We start from the raw sequence: 17,557 nt of genomic DNA, 5'->3' as shown, positions 1-17,557 counted from the left end.
CTTCACAATGACATGGTTTAGTCTTTAACACAGATAACAAGTCAGTTGTTATACTCTCCTAGTTGATCGTAAAGTCAAGTTAGGGTAATAACTGGTTAATAAGAAGCAGGATTAATAAAATAACCATCTAGAATCACCTCTGAATCAGAATCAATATGAAGATCTGTCCACATTTTAATACCATGGTTACATTCTTTTATGACTCGAAACATAACAAATGGGGTGGAGGGAAGATTTAATTAATCCTGAGAAGTCCCAGCCGTCTCTTTCAATGCCCAAGAGAATAGATCTGGTCCGAGCCCAAACATTTAGCCCAGGCAGATTTACAGACAGGTTCCCTGTGGAGCCCTGACCAAGAGGCCAGTTAAGGAGACAGAGAGAGAGAAAGTGAGGGAGGGACAGCGAGAGAGAGACAGAGAGACAGAGAGAGACAGAGAGAGAGAGAGAGAGACAGAGAGAGAGAGAGACAGAGACAGAGACAGAGAGAGAGAGAGAGAGACAGAGAGACAGAGAGACAGAGAGAGAGAGCCTCCCAGCCTCCCATTCTAGGACCTGAGAGTTCCTAATCCAGCACACTTAGCAACATGTTTCCTCTGTCAAACCAAAATAACAGTGGCCACCGTCCACAACAGCGATGGACTGTTACTTATAGACATGGAATGTGGAGGAGACACAGTCCAGGGGTCCCAGATCAAGAGCTTTAAGCATGGCTTCATGGCCTTATACAACATCGGTTACACAACATCCCCACTTCAGCACAGTCACGGACAGAGAACCCCACTACTATGTGTCACATGATGCCCTTGTGCCTTACACATCACGGTAGAAGTAGATGGCATGGGGTGAGCGTTACCGAGTCAAAAGATCTTTCACGACATGTTGTGCTGACTGTGCGCCTGTGTGTGTGTGTGTGCGTGGGTGCGCGTGTGTGCGCACGTGTATGTTTGTGTGTGTTTGTGTGCGTGTGAAGGAAATCTGTGTGTGTGTGTGTGTGTGTGTGTGTTTGTGTTTGTGTGTGCTTGAGTGTGAGACTCACCCGTGAGATAGTCAAGGGGAGACAGAAGTCCTTCCCCCCCTGCAGTCTGAAGCCCCAGGGGGCGGGCCCCGCCAGGGAGACACTGTAGCTCTTGCTCATGATTCTCCTGTTGAAGACACAAACCAGAAATGATTCATTCCTCCGTACCAGCAGATCTCCGATAGAGTACCTCGAGGTGCCGCACCCTTTCTTCAAAAGGTTAGGGCTAAAGTCAAGCAACCTTCAGGTGATCCATCCAGCAGACAGGACAGACAGACGGTCAGACAGATGGTTATGGATAGCGAGACATGCATTTACGCACAAACACACAGGCACACACACACACACACACACACACACACACACACACACACACACACACACACAGAAGGGAATTCCAGCCAGGGTCTGTCTGAGTCATAGAAGGTGAGTGAGGGACAAGCTTGATGCATGACCAGGTGTTGAGTTGTGTAACCTTTTGTTCAACTTCTAAGACAGAGGAGTTAGAGAACAGTCAGAGTTCACAGACAGCACCAAAGGGCAGCTTGTTAACATGACAATGTTACATTTGAAATATGATTAGAGTCCTCAATATAGAATATAGCTTTGACCTTGTTTGATTTCATGCATTGAACCAGTTTTGTTGAATTACTTTAAGCAATGTTAAATGAATATTAAATGTAAAATATTCAACCCTTTTCAAAAACAGAGCAAGGATGAGCCAGCTTAACTATTTGATGTGTCAGATGTGTTGGCAGAGAATTCAATCAAGAATTTTATGCTATTTGTCAAACTTTATCTGTTTTTATCTATTATTGACTAGTGGCCTTCAATACTGTTCAAAAAAATGTATTGTTACAATTTCTTTATTAGGAATAATCCCTTGAGATGAACCCATCTCGTTTCATTAATCATTCATAAATAGTTGTCTCTCCATCTTGTGTCCATTGTGTGTGTGTGTGTGTGTGTGTGTGTGTGTGTGTGTGTGTGTGACCTTGGAAGCATTGGCATTCTCGCAAAGACCTGTCGTGAAGATGTTAGCTAGCTGGTAGAAACCCCGCCGCCATTTGGCTTGAAGACGGCCGAGCAGAACTTGAGACACACCCTGAATTTCTGCCGACTTGTTAGGACTCAGCACCCAACAGCCTGCGAACACACTGCTTTCAGTATAAAGGGATGAAAACTAAGCAACACCACTTTTTGAGCTTACGGGATGTTTTAGCATCCCCTTGGTTAGCACTAGCGTAAATAGATAGTATCATATGCACCATGGTACTAGCTGTTAGTGACAACTACGTTGACATAATAATGGGTTCATTTTCAAACACAAGATTTCCAAATTGAACAATCAGTGAGGTGTAAGATAGTGTAAAATATTTTTTAAATGCTTTCACATTTCAGTTGTTTACGGCCCTCTTTGTGGACAGGAAGTAGAACAAGTAGGTTATTGTGAGTCAGGACCGGAGAGACACCAATTGGGTTAAATCGGAAGTCGAGACTGGAAAAGTAGGTTTATGTCGTAGAAAATAAGGTCAGCGGGATATTTTGTTCAGCCTTATACATATTTAGTTTAATTTTGCAAAGACCCAGAAGCAATTCTATATTTTATTTTCCTTTCATTTTAAAGGAGTGGGAATTTGTTTCAAACCTTTATTCAGATCTTCCATTAACAAAATAACATAAAGATGTGTTGAGTGATCTCATGAATTTGCACCTTACAGTAGGCGTAATAATGCAAACATTTGGTCCTTTCATTTAAACTCACTCTACTGCTCATTAAATTGCCTTGCACAAATAGAAATGAGAATATTGCAGAGGAATTCTCCCAGACAGATCTTTCAAGTCTCACTTGAAAGCGTTGCTGCAATGCTATGAAATAGAATATTAACGGCTGCTTCCCCCATTTCTACCTTAAAACAAATCGAGAATTCAGACCATCCCATAAAGTGCCCACTGTTAAAACCCACAGTGACACGCTTGTTGAATGTGTGGTAGACAGTGTAAAAAAAGTCTGTTTCCTAGTGAGTGTGTTATGAGTAATGGCCGGCTCAGCTGCCAGAGTCTTGGCATCTCAGTGCAGTAAGTCGTGTAGCTTTCACAAAACTCAACCGTGACTTGCCAAAGAGCCCTCGGGGACATAGCAACACCTGCTGTAGCTTGTCACCTGGACACTTATATTAGACACACACACACACGCACACGCACACGCACACACACACACACACACACACACACACAGGTCAGTGGTCACATATCACTAGAACACAGACCAATACAGCCACATGAAAAAACACACACACACACACACAACGCAGAGACACACACACGCACACACACACACACCCACCCATATACTTTACACACACACACATCACACACACACACACCCACAGGCAAATGCACGCCAACATACATAGACAGGCACATGCATGTGTGTGTCCTTGTGTATAGGTGTTGAAAGCAGTCTGCATGCCCCCGCTGGTCTTAAGATGTTATGACTGTCAGGCGATATGATGTCATACCCTCTCTGTGGTAGAGCAGGCTTTTGAATCCAAAAGAGGTGAATGATGTAATAACAGTAGAGGTCACACACATGGATATACGGTAGCTGATATGGGGGCAAAGTCATAGATGCCCGAGTTGTTTAACAGAGCACGGACAACATGAATGACTGCGTGAATTTTAATCTGTTATTGTCAACCTATCGCTACTTGGCACTATGCCCAGTTAGCTTTTATAAAGCTTGGTTGTTTCGCCTGTTAAATCGTTTTGGATAAAAGAGTCTGCTTAAGGACTCAATATAAATGTAATGCAAATGTATAATTGCATTACAACTCAGTCTACTATCACTTACGCTAGCTTTTAGAGAGTGACCTAAGAATGTGTTACAAAGACTTACAGTGGCCTAAACTACAGATTTACATCGCAATCCAAATGAGCACTTGGAAAAATATGTATATTTTTTTTATATATAAAAGGTGCAAAACACAAACACAAAGATAAGTGGTGTAACCAATGGTTGTGTCGACTTCATTCCCAGCATGTTTCACTATAGAAACTTACCAGACAGTGTTAAAGATATACAAGTAATGCCTAGAAAAACATGTATTAAATTAAAATACATTCTATAGAACTATTGATTACCTGCCACGAAAAGCAGAATCACCTTTTAATCAATTCCGGTCCAAATGCTATTGCAAATTGCCGTATACGAAGTCAGTTCACACCATGCTAAACACAATGTTTTTGCAGGGGGCGAAAGGAAAGAACAAGAAGGTCTTTCTGCGAAGACCTTTGTGTTTAAAATCAATGCCCCCAGTGCCTGTTTTCCTGTTGAAGAGAAGCAACCCATTAGTCGCCCTATAGATTAGCCCCCCAAAAAATAACACAAAACAGAGGAATTCATTTGGCATTCCTATTTAAGTCCAACATTGATCAACAACCACTAAGTGGTTATATTTGTCTATAAAAAGAGAGGGAGTGTCAAACTTCTATTAAGCCTAGGTATGTTTGTAACAATTCCTAATTTGCTCTATGTCTAAATAGCCCATCAAACGCAACAAGAACCGTTAGACACACCCACTCATGTTCCCACGGGTGTAGAGTGGCCTACAGGTGCAACAGGTGTATTGTTTTTCACCACAGTTCAGCAGTACAAGCGCACATCGGTGGACCTGTTTGTGTCTATGTCTATTACACTAAATAACGCCGTATATGATGCTTATTATCACTGTATGAAATAAAATGCATGTTTTGCAGCATAAAAGCTAAGATATCCTAGTTGCTGGCATATATCAAAGATTTGACGAATGTTTGATACAGAGTTCCAAAGTACACTTTTTTTAAGTAAAGGGCAGTGGTCGTGCTGTACCAATAGTCTAGTATTAAAATATGGACTATACTTTTCGTCTTCAAATATTAATAAACCCATCGTTTTTTGTTTCATTGAAGTGATGCCAGCTATTAACTTTAGAAAAGGTAGTCTCCATATAGTTCCATACCGTTGTGGGATGTCGTTCAAACCACCGCCCACCACAGTGTATGCATGGATGTCGTTGATTGTCTGAGTGGGTGTGCCAAAACTCCCTTCTGACACTTTTCAACTGTTTATATCCTATTAAAAGTATTAGTTTTTCCAAACACATACGTTTTTCTAACCACCTCGATTGGAGGGTATTAAGGTTACAAACAGTTAATTATTAATCAAATAAAACATTGCATCCCACGGCACTTGCACCGTTTCACTTAACTCCAGTCAAAACAACGCACAAACTTTCAACTGCAAAAAAGTTATTTTTAGAGCAGACAAATAAACTTAGTGTGTGAGCAAAGCAAAGTCCCAAAATATGGACTGTCTCACCTTTTATAGAGTGAAGCCTGGGCTGGTGAGGAGATAGCGAGGCGCGTGTACAACCGTCGTACCTCGAGCTTTAGAACCGACTAAACCAAACGGAACTGGGACTTCCGCGTATATAAAGCTGGCCCATCTGGCCGCCAGTAGGAGGGTTTCAACAGCAGTGGTTCAGCGTTGCTGAACAAGGTATAGCAGCCCACAGTCTGGGAAATGACTTGTTTGCAACGGTTCTTAGCAATCGTTTTAAACATACAGATAGGATGCCAAATACATGTAATGAGCTCAACGTTTGTTAAAGGGTACCTGGATAAAGTTTGCGTCTAGATAGAGATTGTATGAACGCAAGTAGACTGTTGCAGTGCAGGCTCTGCCCCGTGTGAAGTTCGATTTTTTTAAATCCACTTTTATATTTAGGTTGTGAGGATTCAGTAGGATGTAGTATAATACTAATCAGGTTGTTTCCTTTAAGCAACAAAAAACAACTTAATTTGTTGATGTTTTCGTTGAAATTGTTTTATTCCAACCAATCTCACAGATCCGAGGGTAAAAATGCAATATATTGTGAAAAACACCCTAGTTCATCAAAATAATCTAACGTCGCGGTGGAAATGTGAATAGAAGTTTTTAAAAATTACACTTGTGTTACGTGGTCTTGACTCGCGCAGAAGTCGAAAAATCATTTAGCAAACAATGTGGATAACAAAAATAATAATTTGGATTTTGTATATTCATGACACATTTTATACCGAATGGCTCGGTCTCTTCGGGTCTCAGTGGCAAATATTTAAATTGTAAAATGTGTGCCCGCAAGGTAGAATACAATACTACCCTCTAGTGGCCATTATAGAAAATTCATCAAGTACAGCACGTCCGTGTAAATATATATATATATATAAATTGGTGTTTCCTTATTTCTCTCATTCTTTCTGTCTCTCTTCCTAATCTTCAAAGGGCTTGACCCTCAGGAGTGGCAGCTCTGCAGTGTGGGTAGAGGCAGTGAGCTGCTCTGAGATGTAACGATTTGGGTCAGTAATTGCATTGAAGCTGATTATTGATGGGTAGAGAATTAGGTTGCTATGTGGGCTGGCAGACAGTCAATTCTAGACCAGAGCACAGCAGCAGCAGTGATGCAATGGCATATGTTAAATAAAAAAGGGGGTCCTCCTCATCTATGTTTAGACGAACATTACTTCAAGACATAGCTGTTGGCTATAAAAGCATTGACAGAGCTGTCTATGGCTATTGGCTCATCTATATGCGGAAATCTAAAATGATACACAAATTTCAAACAGTGGCTACCAACTTTGTTGCGAGGAATGCATTGAAATCACCCTGGGACAGTGGAATTAAATGGCACATTGTTGTTTTTGTTTTCAATCTTATTAGAGATGCTTGTATGGACTTCAGCCCTGATGGGGCCCCAGGTGGTTGGGGCCATCATTGTTTCTTATCGGTTGTTGGTATCTGTCATTTTTGCGTATAACATTGAGGCTCATGTCTCGATCAAGTGTCTGGATGCATGCTGTTTAAATGAAGAGGCAACATGACAGAGAGGCACTTTCATCGCTGCCATTCAAGTATGCTAAAAGGTCAAATATCTTCACCTCTTCATCACAAGGCCTTTGTGATGAAGAGGTTCTGAGGTTTTCTCTGAAAAGAGCATACCCAAGGTGAACACTTTTGAGACGGTTGTGCAAGTGAAATGATCATTGTGGATACTACTTGGTAAGAGTGAATAAAGCTAGAACACAGTATAAGTGGAGGATTTTATTTATGCCTGAAATAAATGGCATGTTTTAAAATGAACACCACCTAGTGCATAATCTCTTTTTTTTCTTCTTTTTTTTTCCACCTAGTGCATTATCTGTTGGTGGCCCTATAGAGCCATAGAAAAACATCTCACGAGAACCTGGGTTGATATTTGCTGTCAATAAAGTGAAGTAGAGCAAAGATAGAGATGTTTTAGTAGAGGTAGGTTAAGGTGAAATCTCAAAATAAAAGCAATCAATCCAATGGAAAAAATATACATTTGTTGAGACACAAAGAGTTGGATATCTTGGGAACCAATTTTATGATTTTGACGTTTCAACCCTCTATTGAAAGGTCTTGGTGAATAGAATAAAAGCCAAACGATCACAATTGTACCATATGGCCACCAGATGACGATGAAAAGCATGTGTTATGATTCTGAATGAAGGCAATTTACCTATTCCCCCTGAAACCCTCTTTTAGCTCCTGAATATTTGGAACAACGTGTTTAGTTGCAAAATGGTGCATGGATCCTAGGTTATTCTTTTAAGGTGGTTTTATACGATCAAACCCAACTTGATGACAAAAAAAACACATGTAAAAGATGATCTTTGGTTGTAAGTAGAAAAAGTTTGTTCTTGATTTTATTTTAAGTTTAAATCACAGAGTGATATGCTAGACCTTATGGAATCAGTGGAGTGTCAGGTTTTACATGATATATAGTTTGAGTAATTCAAATGACGCGATAAAGATCGCTATTGATGTGCATGTGTACAGTAATGAAAATAACCTTTGTGGGTGCATGCTTCTTATTTTGTTTGGGTTGAAATTGTCTTTCATTAATCTAGCAGTGGTTATGATATAATACAAGTTGAGAATGGAAACTTTCTAGTGTTGTGTCACCTAACTGCTTTCTTATGTGGTCAAATGCCTTACAACACCTTTGCAATTGGAGGGGGAGGGGCTTGCCCCTTAATGGGGTCATTTAGGGATGAATATGGTATGGTAATATTTAGTTGTTTGCACAGTATACGTTGACATTCCCAACCCAACTGCATCATAATGTACCTTATCCATTATATCAGTCAATAGCGCGTCGATTGCCAGTGGAAAAGTCAATGGTAAACGGCAAACCAATGGGTTATCCACAGCGTAGTATTGTGCATGTCGACCGAGTGCTCTCTGTGGATCCATGGGAGAGCCGTAAATATCAAAGATCACTATAGGGTTAATTGGTGACTAGGAGAGCCTATGAGCAGTCCTGCTGTGTAAAGCTCCTCCGAGGCGGGCCCTTAGGGGAGTACAGGACCCATTGAAGTCGAGAGATCCTGCTTCAACAAAATCAAAGAGTTCCCTCTCTTCTCCCTCTCACAAGAAGGGGAAGTCAAAGAGATCCTGTTGTATGTGGTCCAGAGCTCAAAGCGAAAGTTCAAAGAAGGACTGGAGAGTTTCGATGAAGGAAAAAGAGTGTTTCACACTGTGAGTGAGAAGGTCTCCCCCGAGATCCCTTGAAATATTCAGCAGACGTGACATGTGATTATGTTATGATCCTTTTGCAGGAGGGCTGTAGATGTGGAAGTGGGAAGCGACAAGTTTAATCTAATCTAGTGTGTTGAGGGTAGTTTTCAAAAAATACTTGAGTAATTTTTTCCTGAGCGCACCGACCCTATGTGTGTGTGTGTGTGTGTGTGTGTGTGTGTGTGTGTGTGTGTGTGTGTGTGTGTGTGTGTGTCTGTGTGTGTGTGTGTTTGTGTGTGTGTTTGGCTAAAGGTGTAACCTATATCTTTTATATATATAAATATTTGGCTTTCCTTTAGAGGTCATTATATAATACCCAAAATATCAATATACATCCTCTGCTTTACCCAAACATGTCCATGATGTCACCATAGTACCATCATAATTATGTGTCCATAATAATATCAGTCGTTTACACAACTGCACATAGCCAAGTGATGACAGGTATACCTCATTTTAAATCTTTGTTAGTTTAGTTGTCAAACTCGGTCGTTAGAAGTTATAAGTAAAGCCATCGACGACGAGGGGAGAAAAATAAACTATGTTACTACAAACACTTCTTGATCACACAAGACAAACACACAGGTTCATAACTATAAAGCCATGAAGCGTTCATCTAGGTTACTGCTCATTTTATGGGGAAAGGAGCACCTCTGAGCGGATACCAGCACATCGCTGGGACAGTTTAAACTCTTCGAGTCCGGCAGTGGCTCTCCCTGCTGGCTCCCGTCTGTGCTTAGCCTTTCCTGGCAGGCGATGTGCTCCTCTGGCATGTAGCGGAAGGGATTCCCCGTGGCGTGCGGATTCTTGCGCGCCGACCGAAGAGAGAAACGCACGTCATTCGTGGCGTCGCACGGCACCGGCTCTTTCGAAAACGTGTCTTTCTCACAGGGTTTTTTGCAGTTGCTGCTGCTGTTTTTGCTGTTGATGTGGTGTTGATGGTTCTGACGACGTCGGCCCCTTTTCCCCGAATACTCACGCTCCTCATTATTATTATTACCGTTATGACGGTTATTGTAATTCTTATTATTGTTATTAGGGTGTTCGTTCCAGTGCTCTGGGCTGACATTGTCCCCGGTGGTGGCTTGGTGTGGTGCGGCGGCGGCCGTTTTGTAAGGTGGATCGGTGGGTTGTGGGAGGACGCTGCGGTCACATCTGACGGCGGTCAGTGGAGTTCGCCGATCCGCGACTGTCGCCTACGGGGGAAGACGCAAACACGTTCTGAATGTAGAGAGAGAAATATGAAGTGAACACAACGGCACCATCATGTACACTACCGAACCGGTATCACGAGATTTCGTGCTCGTGCTCACGACAAAGATCTATTGTGTCTCAGAGAACACTTCTCAGACGGTTTTGTGCTAAACAGAAGGAAATGTAACGAACGATCTCATACTATTTTCGTGCTGGACTAAACGAAAAGAGAAAGAGAGCGAAAGAGAGAAAGACTTAAGAAGGGGTGTGCGCAGATAGTATATATATATTTATTTATATATTTATTATATACAGAGAGGCCTTCTTAAGCACATATGTTTAAGATTTTTGCACCAGACCTCCTCGAAGCAAAAAAAAATGATACTATATTGAATGGTCTATTAAATTCAAGATGGGCGGGCGAGAATTTATATGGCTATAATGAGAAAGGATGTAATTATAATGCCAAGAAAATAAAGGCTACATGGTATACTTAAACAATAATTTAAATATAATTGCGGTTACTCCGCTGTACATCAGTGTCTCTCTCTATGGCTCCCTCTCACTCCCTTCCACTGTGTTTTGGCCGGGGTTTAAGATTTTGCACCAGACCTCCTCAAAGCAACGAAAATTAATCTATTGAATGGTTGATTAAATTCAAAATGGATGGGAGAATAGGGATATAGTGTCATACCGTCAATATGTAATTTCTTCATAGAATTTCAAGTGGATCGTCAATTGTCAGATACTGATCCTATTATAACGAGAATTTATATGAATATAGCGAGAATGGATGTGATTATAATGCCAATAAAATAAACGCTACATGGTATACATATAGTAGTTTAAGTATAATTATCTTATATAGTGTGTAACGAGGCAACAAGGCAATCTATCTGTTGACTAGCAGTGGCTGAATTTTATCTGAATTCATCCTTTAACCTTATACATACATCTAGTGTGACTCTATATACATGTCAAATTTATGCTATGCTGTACGTATAGCCTAGTTTTGACGTTATGAATATTTTTCCCTTGGATAAAAGCGTAACTCCTGAACGGACTAAATAGTATTTGCAAAGTGGCACAGCTCCTACTTTACCTGCTCCAGGGTGTCACTGCTCCGCGTCTGTCTGCTCTGCTGGCCTGGGGGTCCCCTGTGCTCCTTGCTCCGGCCCACGACCCCCAGGGAATGACTATTCCTAAGGGACTGGCCTTCGTGATTCACGGGGTCCAGCTCCACATCGCTCCATACCTGCTACGGTACACAAAGCGTTATGTGTAAAAAAGGAGCTATATGGACCAAATGTACTATACTAAACCATACAAGGACCATGATCTGTCATCAGAGGTTAAGGAAACTAAAATAAACGGAAATACTGGCTTCTCCGACAACAAGGGCACAGCCATCTATGTTTTCTTTTGAAATTTCCGTTCGGACGCTTATGTTTTTGTTATGGCCCGTTTGTTATGATTGACTATTCTCTGAACACCCCGGTTGCCATGTATTAAACAAAATGTGCACACAAACACTGCGTGCTGCAACCATGGAAGCAAGCAAACAAATGGTATCAACTGGAATTGTACTACTTATGCCGGGCATAAATAAGCCCTGTCCTCTTTCAAAAGAGATTCATTGGCCGAGCCAGGGGCGTAGGAATGAGTTTAACATTGGGGGGGACACATATCGGAAACCGGACAGATCCGTTAATGGTTTGAACAGAAATATGTCATAAATTAACTACACTGAAAAAATTCACAAATATATTTTATACTACTAAAAAGATACATTTGTAGATGTAAAGGAAAACACATTTTGAATGGCAGTTATGAACTGATAAATATCAAATCAATTCTTTAATTGCACGCTCAATCATCCAGTTTTTTAGAATAAGAAGCGGTGACAAGACGCTGTGTTGCGCTTTCAAAATAAAATAAAATATTTTTCTCCCCCCGGTATAATTTTTAGGTGGGACAAATGCGACTGTCTCCAATATTGGAGGGGACGCGTCCCCTCCGTCCCCCCCGGTTCCTACGCCCTTGGGCCGAGCCATGCTACCAAACGGGTAATGGTGATTGCACACTGCCGCGCGGCAACCGCCCTTATAACTGCCTCGCTGCCGGAGGGTTCAGCGCGGCGGTGTGAAGGGCCAGGCGTTTTCAAAAGCAGCTGCTGCTGCTGCTGCTGCTGCCGCCGGGCTGCTGCCGCCGAAGGTTTCAACACGGGGAAAGCTGAGCGGTAGGGCAAAATCTGTGCGCGTTCACGTGGGCGGCAACCACTTCCTGGTTTTCAGCCACTTTTGTAACCGCCTCCCCTCTGCCGCCCTTCCCTCATTGAAATGAATGGAGGCAGCGAGTTGCCGCGCGGCGGTGTGAAAGCATTTTTAGTCATCAGGGGAGGAGGGGTTGGGCAGAGAAAAAGTTGTCAGTGGAACACATTGGACCTTGAGGCATTTCCATCTCCTTCAATACATTTCTGGAATGCAATAACAAATTTGTATACATACACCAAAAGCTGGCCTGCTCTTCTTTGTCCCGCATATTTCTATATGGATAAGATTGTATGATATATTTGCTTCTGTAAGAAAATGTAATATCAATGTTTTGGAATGCACATCTGCTTTGTATTTCTGGAGTCAAATCTTACACCCTCATCTGAGGACAAGATACAGCAGTTGCGCCCTGTGTAGTCGAGCCACACACAGACTATTCACTCAACCTAACCGATCGATCTGGAACAACAGCACCTGGAAAGTATCTTACTTATAAATGTTTCATTTTCTCCATATCTTTTCCAGCCCTTTTGTAAGTAAAGAAAAGAAAACTACCAATCCCACACTCACGGTGTCGGCGGTAGACGTGGAGGAGACCCTGTGGAACTTGGTCCTGGAGGCCGAGGACTGTCTGCTCACCATGGAGTCCCGGAAGGAGCACTCACTTTGGGCCTGGGACATGGACACCTTCCTGGGCGGCTGTCGTAGGAAATACAGGCAGGGCACGTGCTCGGCTAGCGTGTCTCTGTTGTACGAAGTGAGGGAAAACAAAAGAGAAATAATAAAATGGTAAATTGACTGCATCTCTGTAGCGCTTTTATCCAAAGCGCTTTACGATATTGCCTAACATTCAAACATTCAGATACAGTCGCGGTGTCAGCCGTGCAAGGCGACAGCCAGCTCGCCGGGAGCAGTTAGGGTTGGGTGCCTTGCTCAGGGACACCTCGACACTCAGCTAGGAGGAGCCGGGGATCAAACTACTAACCCTGCGGTTGCCAGCCGACCTGCTCTACCTCCTGAGCTACTGCCGCCCGATAATAAGGTATAAAAAGTATGTTTATCGCCCGCGAGTTGATAGCTGTTAAAATAGTAAGTCAGGATAGGAGTGATTGTTAAACCTGTATTTAGAGTGGATGATGGCGTAGATGAAGGGGTTGTAGATGGCGGAGGCTTTGGCGATGACAGCCGGCACCGCTTTGGAGTAGGGACTGAGGTGGTTCCCGTACCTGGAAGGGGCGGAGGGTGGTACGGATCAACAGAGTGGTGCTGAAGCAGTGAATGAGGAAGTAAACAAGACACCGATCCGATGTCAGGAGAAAACACGACGTGCGTCATCATTCGACACCGACGCTGGGGTTAGTATAGAAATACAAATAAAATAAAGGTATGTTTCAAAATAGGACTTCATCAGATCAGTCTACTCAACACAGTAGCTAAAGCTATTCATTACCTCGCTCCTCCCTCTCTCTCTTTCTCTCTCTGTCTTACTACCTCTCAAATCTGCCCTTGTCACCAACACCAATCCTCCTTCCCCTTTCATGACCTACACACACACACACACACACACACACACACACACACACACACACACACACACACACACACACACACACACACACACACACACACACACACACACACTTCTTCCAGTTACAGGAACATGTGTGTGTTTGTGTGCGGGTACGTCTGTGCCTACTGAACTCTGAAGTCTTCGTCTGCGTCTAATTTTCCAGCTCTTGGTCTTGCTCTTGGGCTTGTCCTGCTGTGACATTCCCTGCCACTGCAGCCTGTTTACATCGGACCACTGACCCAGAAGGTGTTGCATGAGGCTCCGCTGAAACCCCATGGCTGATTATCCCACCTCCATCCACCCACTTAACTTGGGAATCAGAGCCACAGCTGATCACACTTTAGCCTGTATTGTTGCTATTGAGCTTTTGTTTGGCTCGGAATAATGCTAAGAATTCTAATATTACTTCAAACTCCTACAGTCTCACCCTTAAATACAATTTTGGTGTTTGATGTTGCATTTGAAATCTTTTCAGTGTTTCGCTTGCTTTTGCCGATACAAGCTGATCTGCATCTACTCAGGAACACCTCTACGACTGATTAGTGTGCATTGAAAGTCCTTGGGCTTTATCAACAACTAAAGGCAAATAATAAACAATATATATAGAGTTAGCATACATTGAATTGCTAACTCTTTTCGATGTATGCATCATTTATATAATACACTTCCCACACTTAACCATAATATCCACCTACATATTACTCACTGAACTCCTTCATTTTACAAAAAGGTATAGAGCTGTCAGTGAAGAGGGATGAGCAAAGAAATGATCACTGATCAACAACATTACATTGCTTATATAATATTTACTGTTGATGTGTATTTATTTACCCTGCCCAGGCGATGAGTGTGACGCACGCGTACGGCGACCATGAGAGGACATAAACGATGATGACAACAAAGGCCACTTTGGTCAGTTTCCACTCGGTCCTGATGGTCTGCTGCTGCACCAGCGTGGACTTCCTCACCTGTGTGCCCAGCCTCTCGATTTCCCTACCAGGACACATGAAGCAAACACAGGACATGGGTGGGAGAGAGGCCCCATCACTGTGGACGTCCCTAGAGCATTATTCCTCCGTTAATACTCATTAAAAAGCAGGTCACGATTCAGTTATTAATTATCAAGATAATTGGATGATGGTTAAAAATAAAATAAGGATTCACAAAAATTCACAAGTCCAATAAAGTTTATAATTCACAAACAAGTTACAATGTGTTGATAATAATGCTTAACTGCAATTAAATGCCATTCATGATTTGTGTAGGCATTTAAAATGTATTGGTTAAAGTTGCAATGTTTAAGATTTCAACTAGCTCATTGCTTAAAATGAACTGATTAACAGCAATTTCAATGTTATCAACCAAATTAAATCCTTTTACTGATGTATTCTACAAATATAGAAAGCTGGCACTGCCATAGCTCTCTTTGTTCACAATAATTTCTGACACTTTCGACACTGGCTAAACCCCTCCCGTTCATGCCCTCCAGCCAGCCCAGCTACACTAGTTCGTGTCACACAGTTGCACTACCATTCAGAGTGGACAGAACACTGAGTATTTTTAATCAATTTCTGAAAGTCAACCATCTATGGGCTCAATCTTACACATTGCGATTGCTACTGGGGACATGTATTAACACTATGGTTATTAAAAAGTGGTACCAAATCTTTGTCACATTCTCATAAGTCTTGAATTACCTGCCGGCACTGCGTATAGCCAGGAACATGCACAGATAGCAGTAGGATATTATACCCAGAGGGATGAAGAACACGAAGCAGCACAGCATCAATGTGTAGCTCTTATTGGCCGGGGTGGACGTCACGTAATCCCATGTGCATGATGTCATCAGACCCTCTGGGATGTAGGAGCCTGGAGAGGGGGAGAGGAGGAAGAGGAGGAGAAGGACCTTTAACTAAGAACCAAATCCCTCAAACTTTAACCTAGTAAAGTCAACTTCAATGTATTTTTTAATGGCTTAATTTTTCGTGATTAGTTTTTTGGGTGGCCAGTTTTCAAAGTTTTCATGACCATTAAAGTTGATATATTATACCAGCAGTTGTGAGTGTGATTAGCAACGGCTTGTAACGGCTAATCACACTCATACCTGGTGGTATATAATATAACAATATAATATTATAATATATATAATATGTTTGATGGATTTTCGAATCAGTTTTTCCCACGTTATTTATGTGAAATATAAATACAATAAAATACAATAAAAATATATTTCTAAATATTCATGTGTAAAAGAATGAGCCAATAAAAACCCAAGTGTCTGCTTAATGACTCATCGTCGGGGAACTGCTTCCAAGGACGGTGGTCACTCACTCCATCCCAGCAGGGGCGCCAGGCTCCAGGCCAGCGAGTAGAGCCAGACCAGCAGGATCACCACCATGGTGCGCCGGCCCGAGATCCAGCGGATGGACCTGCAGGGGCTTGGTGATGACGATGTAGCGGTCAGGGAGATGGCCAGCAGGTTGATCATTGAGGTGATACCGAACAATGCCCCACAGAAGGCATACATCTTGCAGCCTGGGGAGACAGAGGTTAAAGGGGTGAGGATTAAAGTAAACACCCCGCCCCCAGCTCAAAAAAACATTCTCTGTTATGGCCTGAGGTGTTGTTGAAAATGGTTTGTGTTTATTCTGGACATTTTTTAAAAAGGTGACATATTATACCACCAGGTGTGAGTGTGATTAGCCGTTACAATCCGTTTTCAAAATCTGACATCAAAAGTGGGCCTGTCCACCTAGATGTATACATATAGATGAGGAATGCTTGCTGCAGTCGACTGGGTAGGCTGGTAGACTGATCTATCCAGCACACATCTAGGTGGACATGCCCACTAGGTGATGTCAGAAGAGGAAGATTTCTCAAAACGGCTTTGTAATGGCTAATCACACTCACAGCTGGTGGTATAATATGTCTCCTTTTAAGTTGTGACAGGGGGGGAAATTCCTCGGGATTCTCTAAAATACCAAGAAGTCTGTCGTTTCAGTCTCGAATCACTTTTCCAGAGTGGTTGTTTTTCTAGGGTGCTGGCCACCTTAGCTTGAGGGAGTGATATGTGGGGATTGATAAGGTTTGACCACGCCCCCTGCACAATCTCACGCCTGTTCACAATTTCATGCCTGTTCACAATTTTTTTCTAAACACGTAAGCGGAATTGCTCCTGCTTACAGAGGGCGAACTTAGTCCTTAAACAAAAGGCAATCTGTTTGAGTCCGGGGGGGAATGCTTACGGGGAATCAGAAAAGTGATGGGATGAGCAGGATGTGGAGTAGTCCTCCACTAGCTAATTTGTTTAATGTTGTTAAATGTGTTGAGGAGCTTCATCTCAGTATGATTACATGATTAGGAAATATTTTTCGTAGTCTCATTTCCCTAATGAGGCTGCGGCAGTACAACATGTTAGCATGCTATTATTTCCTATGTGACACACGGCTAATCAAATGCTTCGACTCGCACACTTCAAAATTTTGTCTGACGTAATGCAATTAATGAGGTTTCTGCAAAATATGTCAACATGGTGATATGCTGCAATGTGATTTAATGTTTGTTTTGACGAAATGTGGGGCTTTCCTTCATGTATTTATGGCTGCTGTAAAAATCCATTCATAGATGCAGACTTAGAACAGTTTAGTTTGATGAATGAATACTATTCTTCTGAGGACAAATGTAAGTAACATTGCAAGTAATTTTTTTTTTAATATAATATAACTACTAAAATGATCGTTGACATTACCTGTCTCGCCAAAAATCCACTCTTTGAAGAGAGAGTTGATGAAGAAGATGGGTGACTGCGTGATGGCCATCAGGAAGTCACTAACCGCCAAGTTCATGATGAAATAGTTGGGAGGAGTGCGGAGCTTCTTGTTACT

General features: G+C 42.2%; 2 protein-coding genes across 2 annotated transcripts in view; both read right to left on the bottom strand.

The window, feature by feature from the left end:
* Positions 1-5,470, bottom strand: part of pdlim5b (PDZ and LIM domain 5b) — a 41,982-nt gene extending 36,512 nt beyond the window's left edge. The window contains exons 1-2 of the mRNA XM_079735044.1: positions 5,376-5,470; positions 1,037-1,142 (exon numbers count right to left, since the gene is read on the bottom strand). Of these exons, the coding sequence (XP_079591170.1) occupies positions 1,037-1,135 (99 nt within the window). The 5' untranslated portion in view covers positions 1,136-1,142; positions 5,376-5,470. The remainder of the gene's footprint in view (positions 1-1,036; positions 1,143-5,375) is intronic.
* A 3,759-nt stretch (positions 5,471-9,229) lies between these two features.
* opn4xa (opsin 4xa) overlaps positions 9,230-17,557 on the bottom strand; it is a gene marked incomplete at both ends in the record, with an annotated part of 12,474 nt that continues 4,146 nt past the window's right edge. The window contains 10 exon segments of the mRNA XM_079735884.1: positions 9,230-9,832; positions 10,933-11,088; positions 12,674-12,848; positions 13,222-13,329; positions 14,505-14,666; positions 15,371-15,542; positions 16,005-16,101; positions 16,103-16,137; positions 16,140-16,208; positions 17,422-17,555. Of these exon segments, the coding sequence (XP_079592010.1) occupies positions 9,230-9,832; positions 10,933-11,088; positions 12,674-12,848; positions 13,222-13,329; positions 14,505-14,666; positions 15,371-15,542; positions 16,005-16,101; positions 16,103-16,137; positions 16,140-16,208; positions 17,422-17,555 (1,711 nt within the window).

The sequence above is a fragment of the Pollachius pollachius genome, assembly GCF_949987615.1.
Source record: "Pollachius pollachius genome assembly, chromosome: 4".
Taxonomy (NCBI): Eukaryota; Metazoa; Chordata; class Actinopteri; order Gadiformes; family Gadidae; genus Pollachius; species Pollachius pollachius.
The sequence above is the reverse complement of the archived record's forward strand: the minus strand, read 5'-3'. Positions and strand labels throughout refer to the sequence as shown.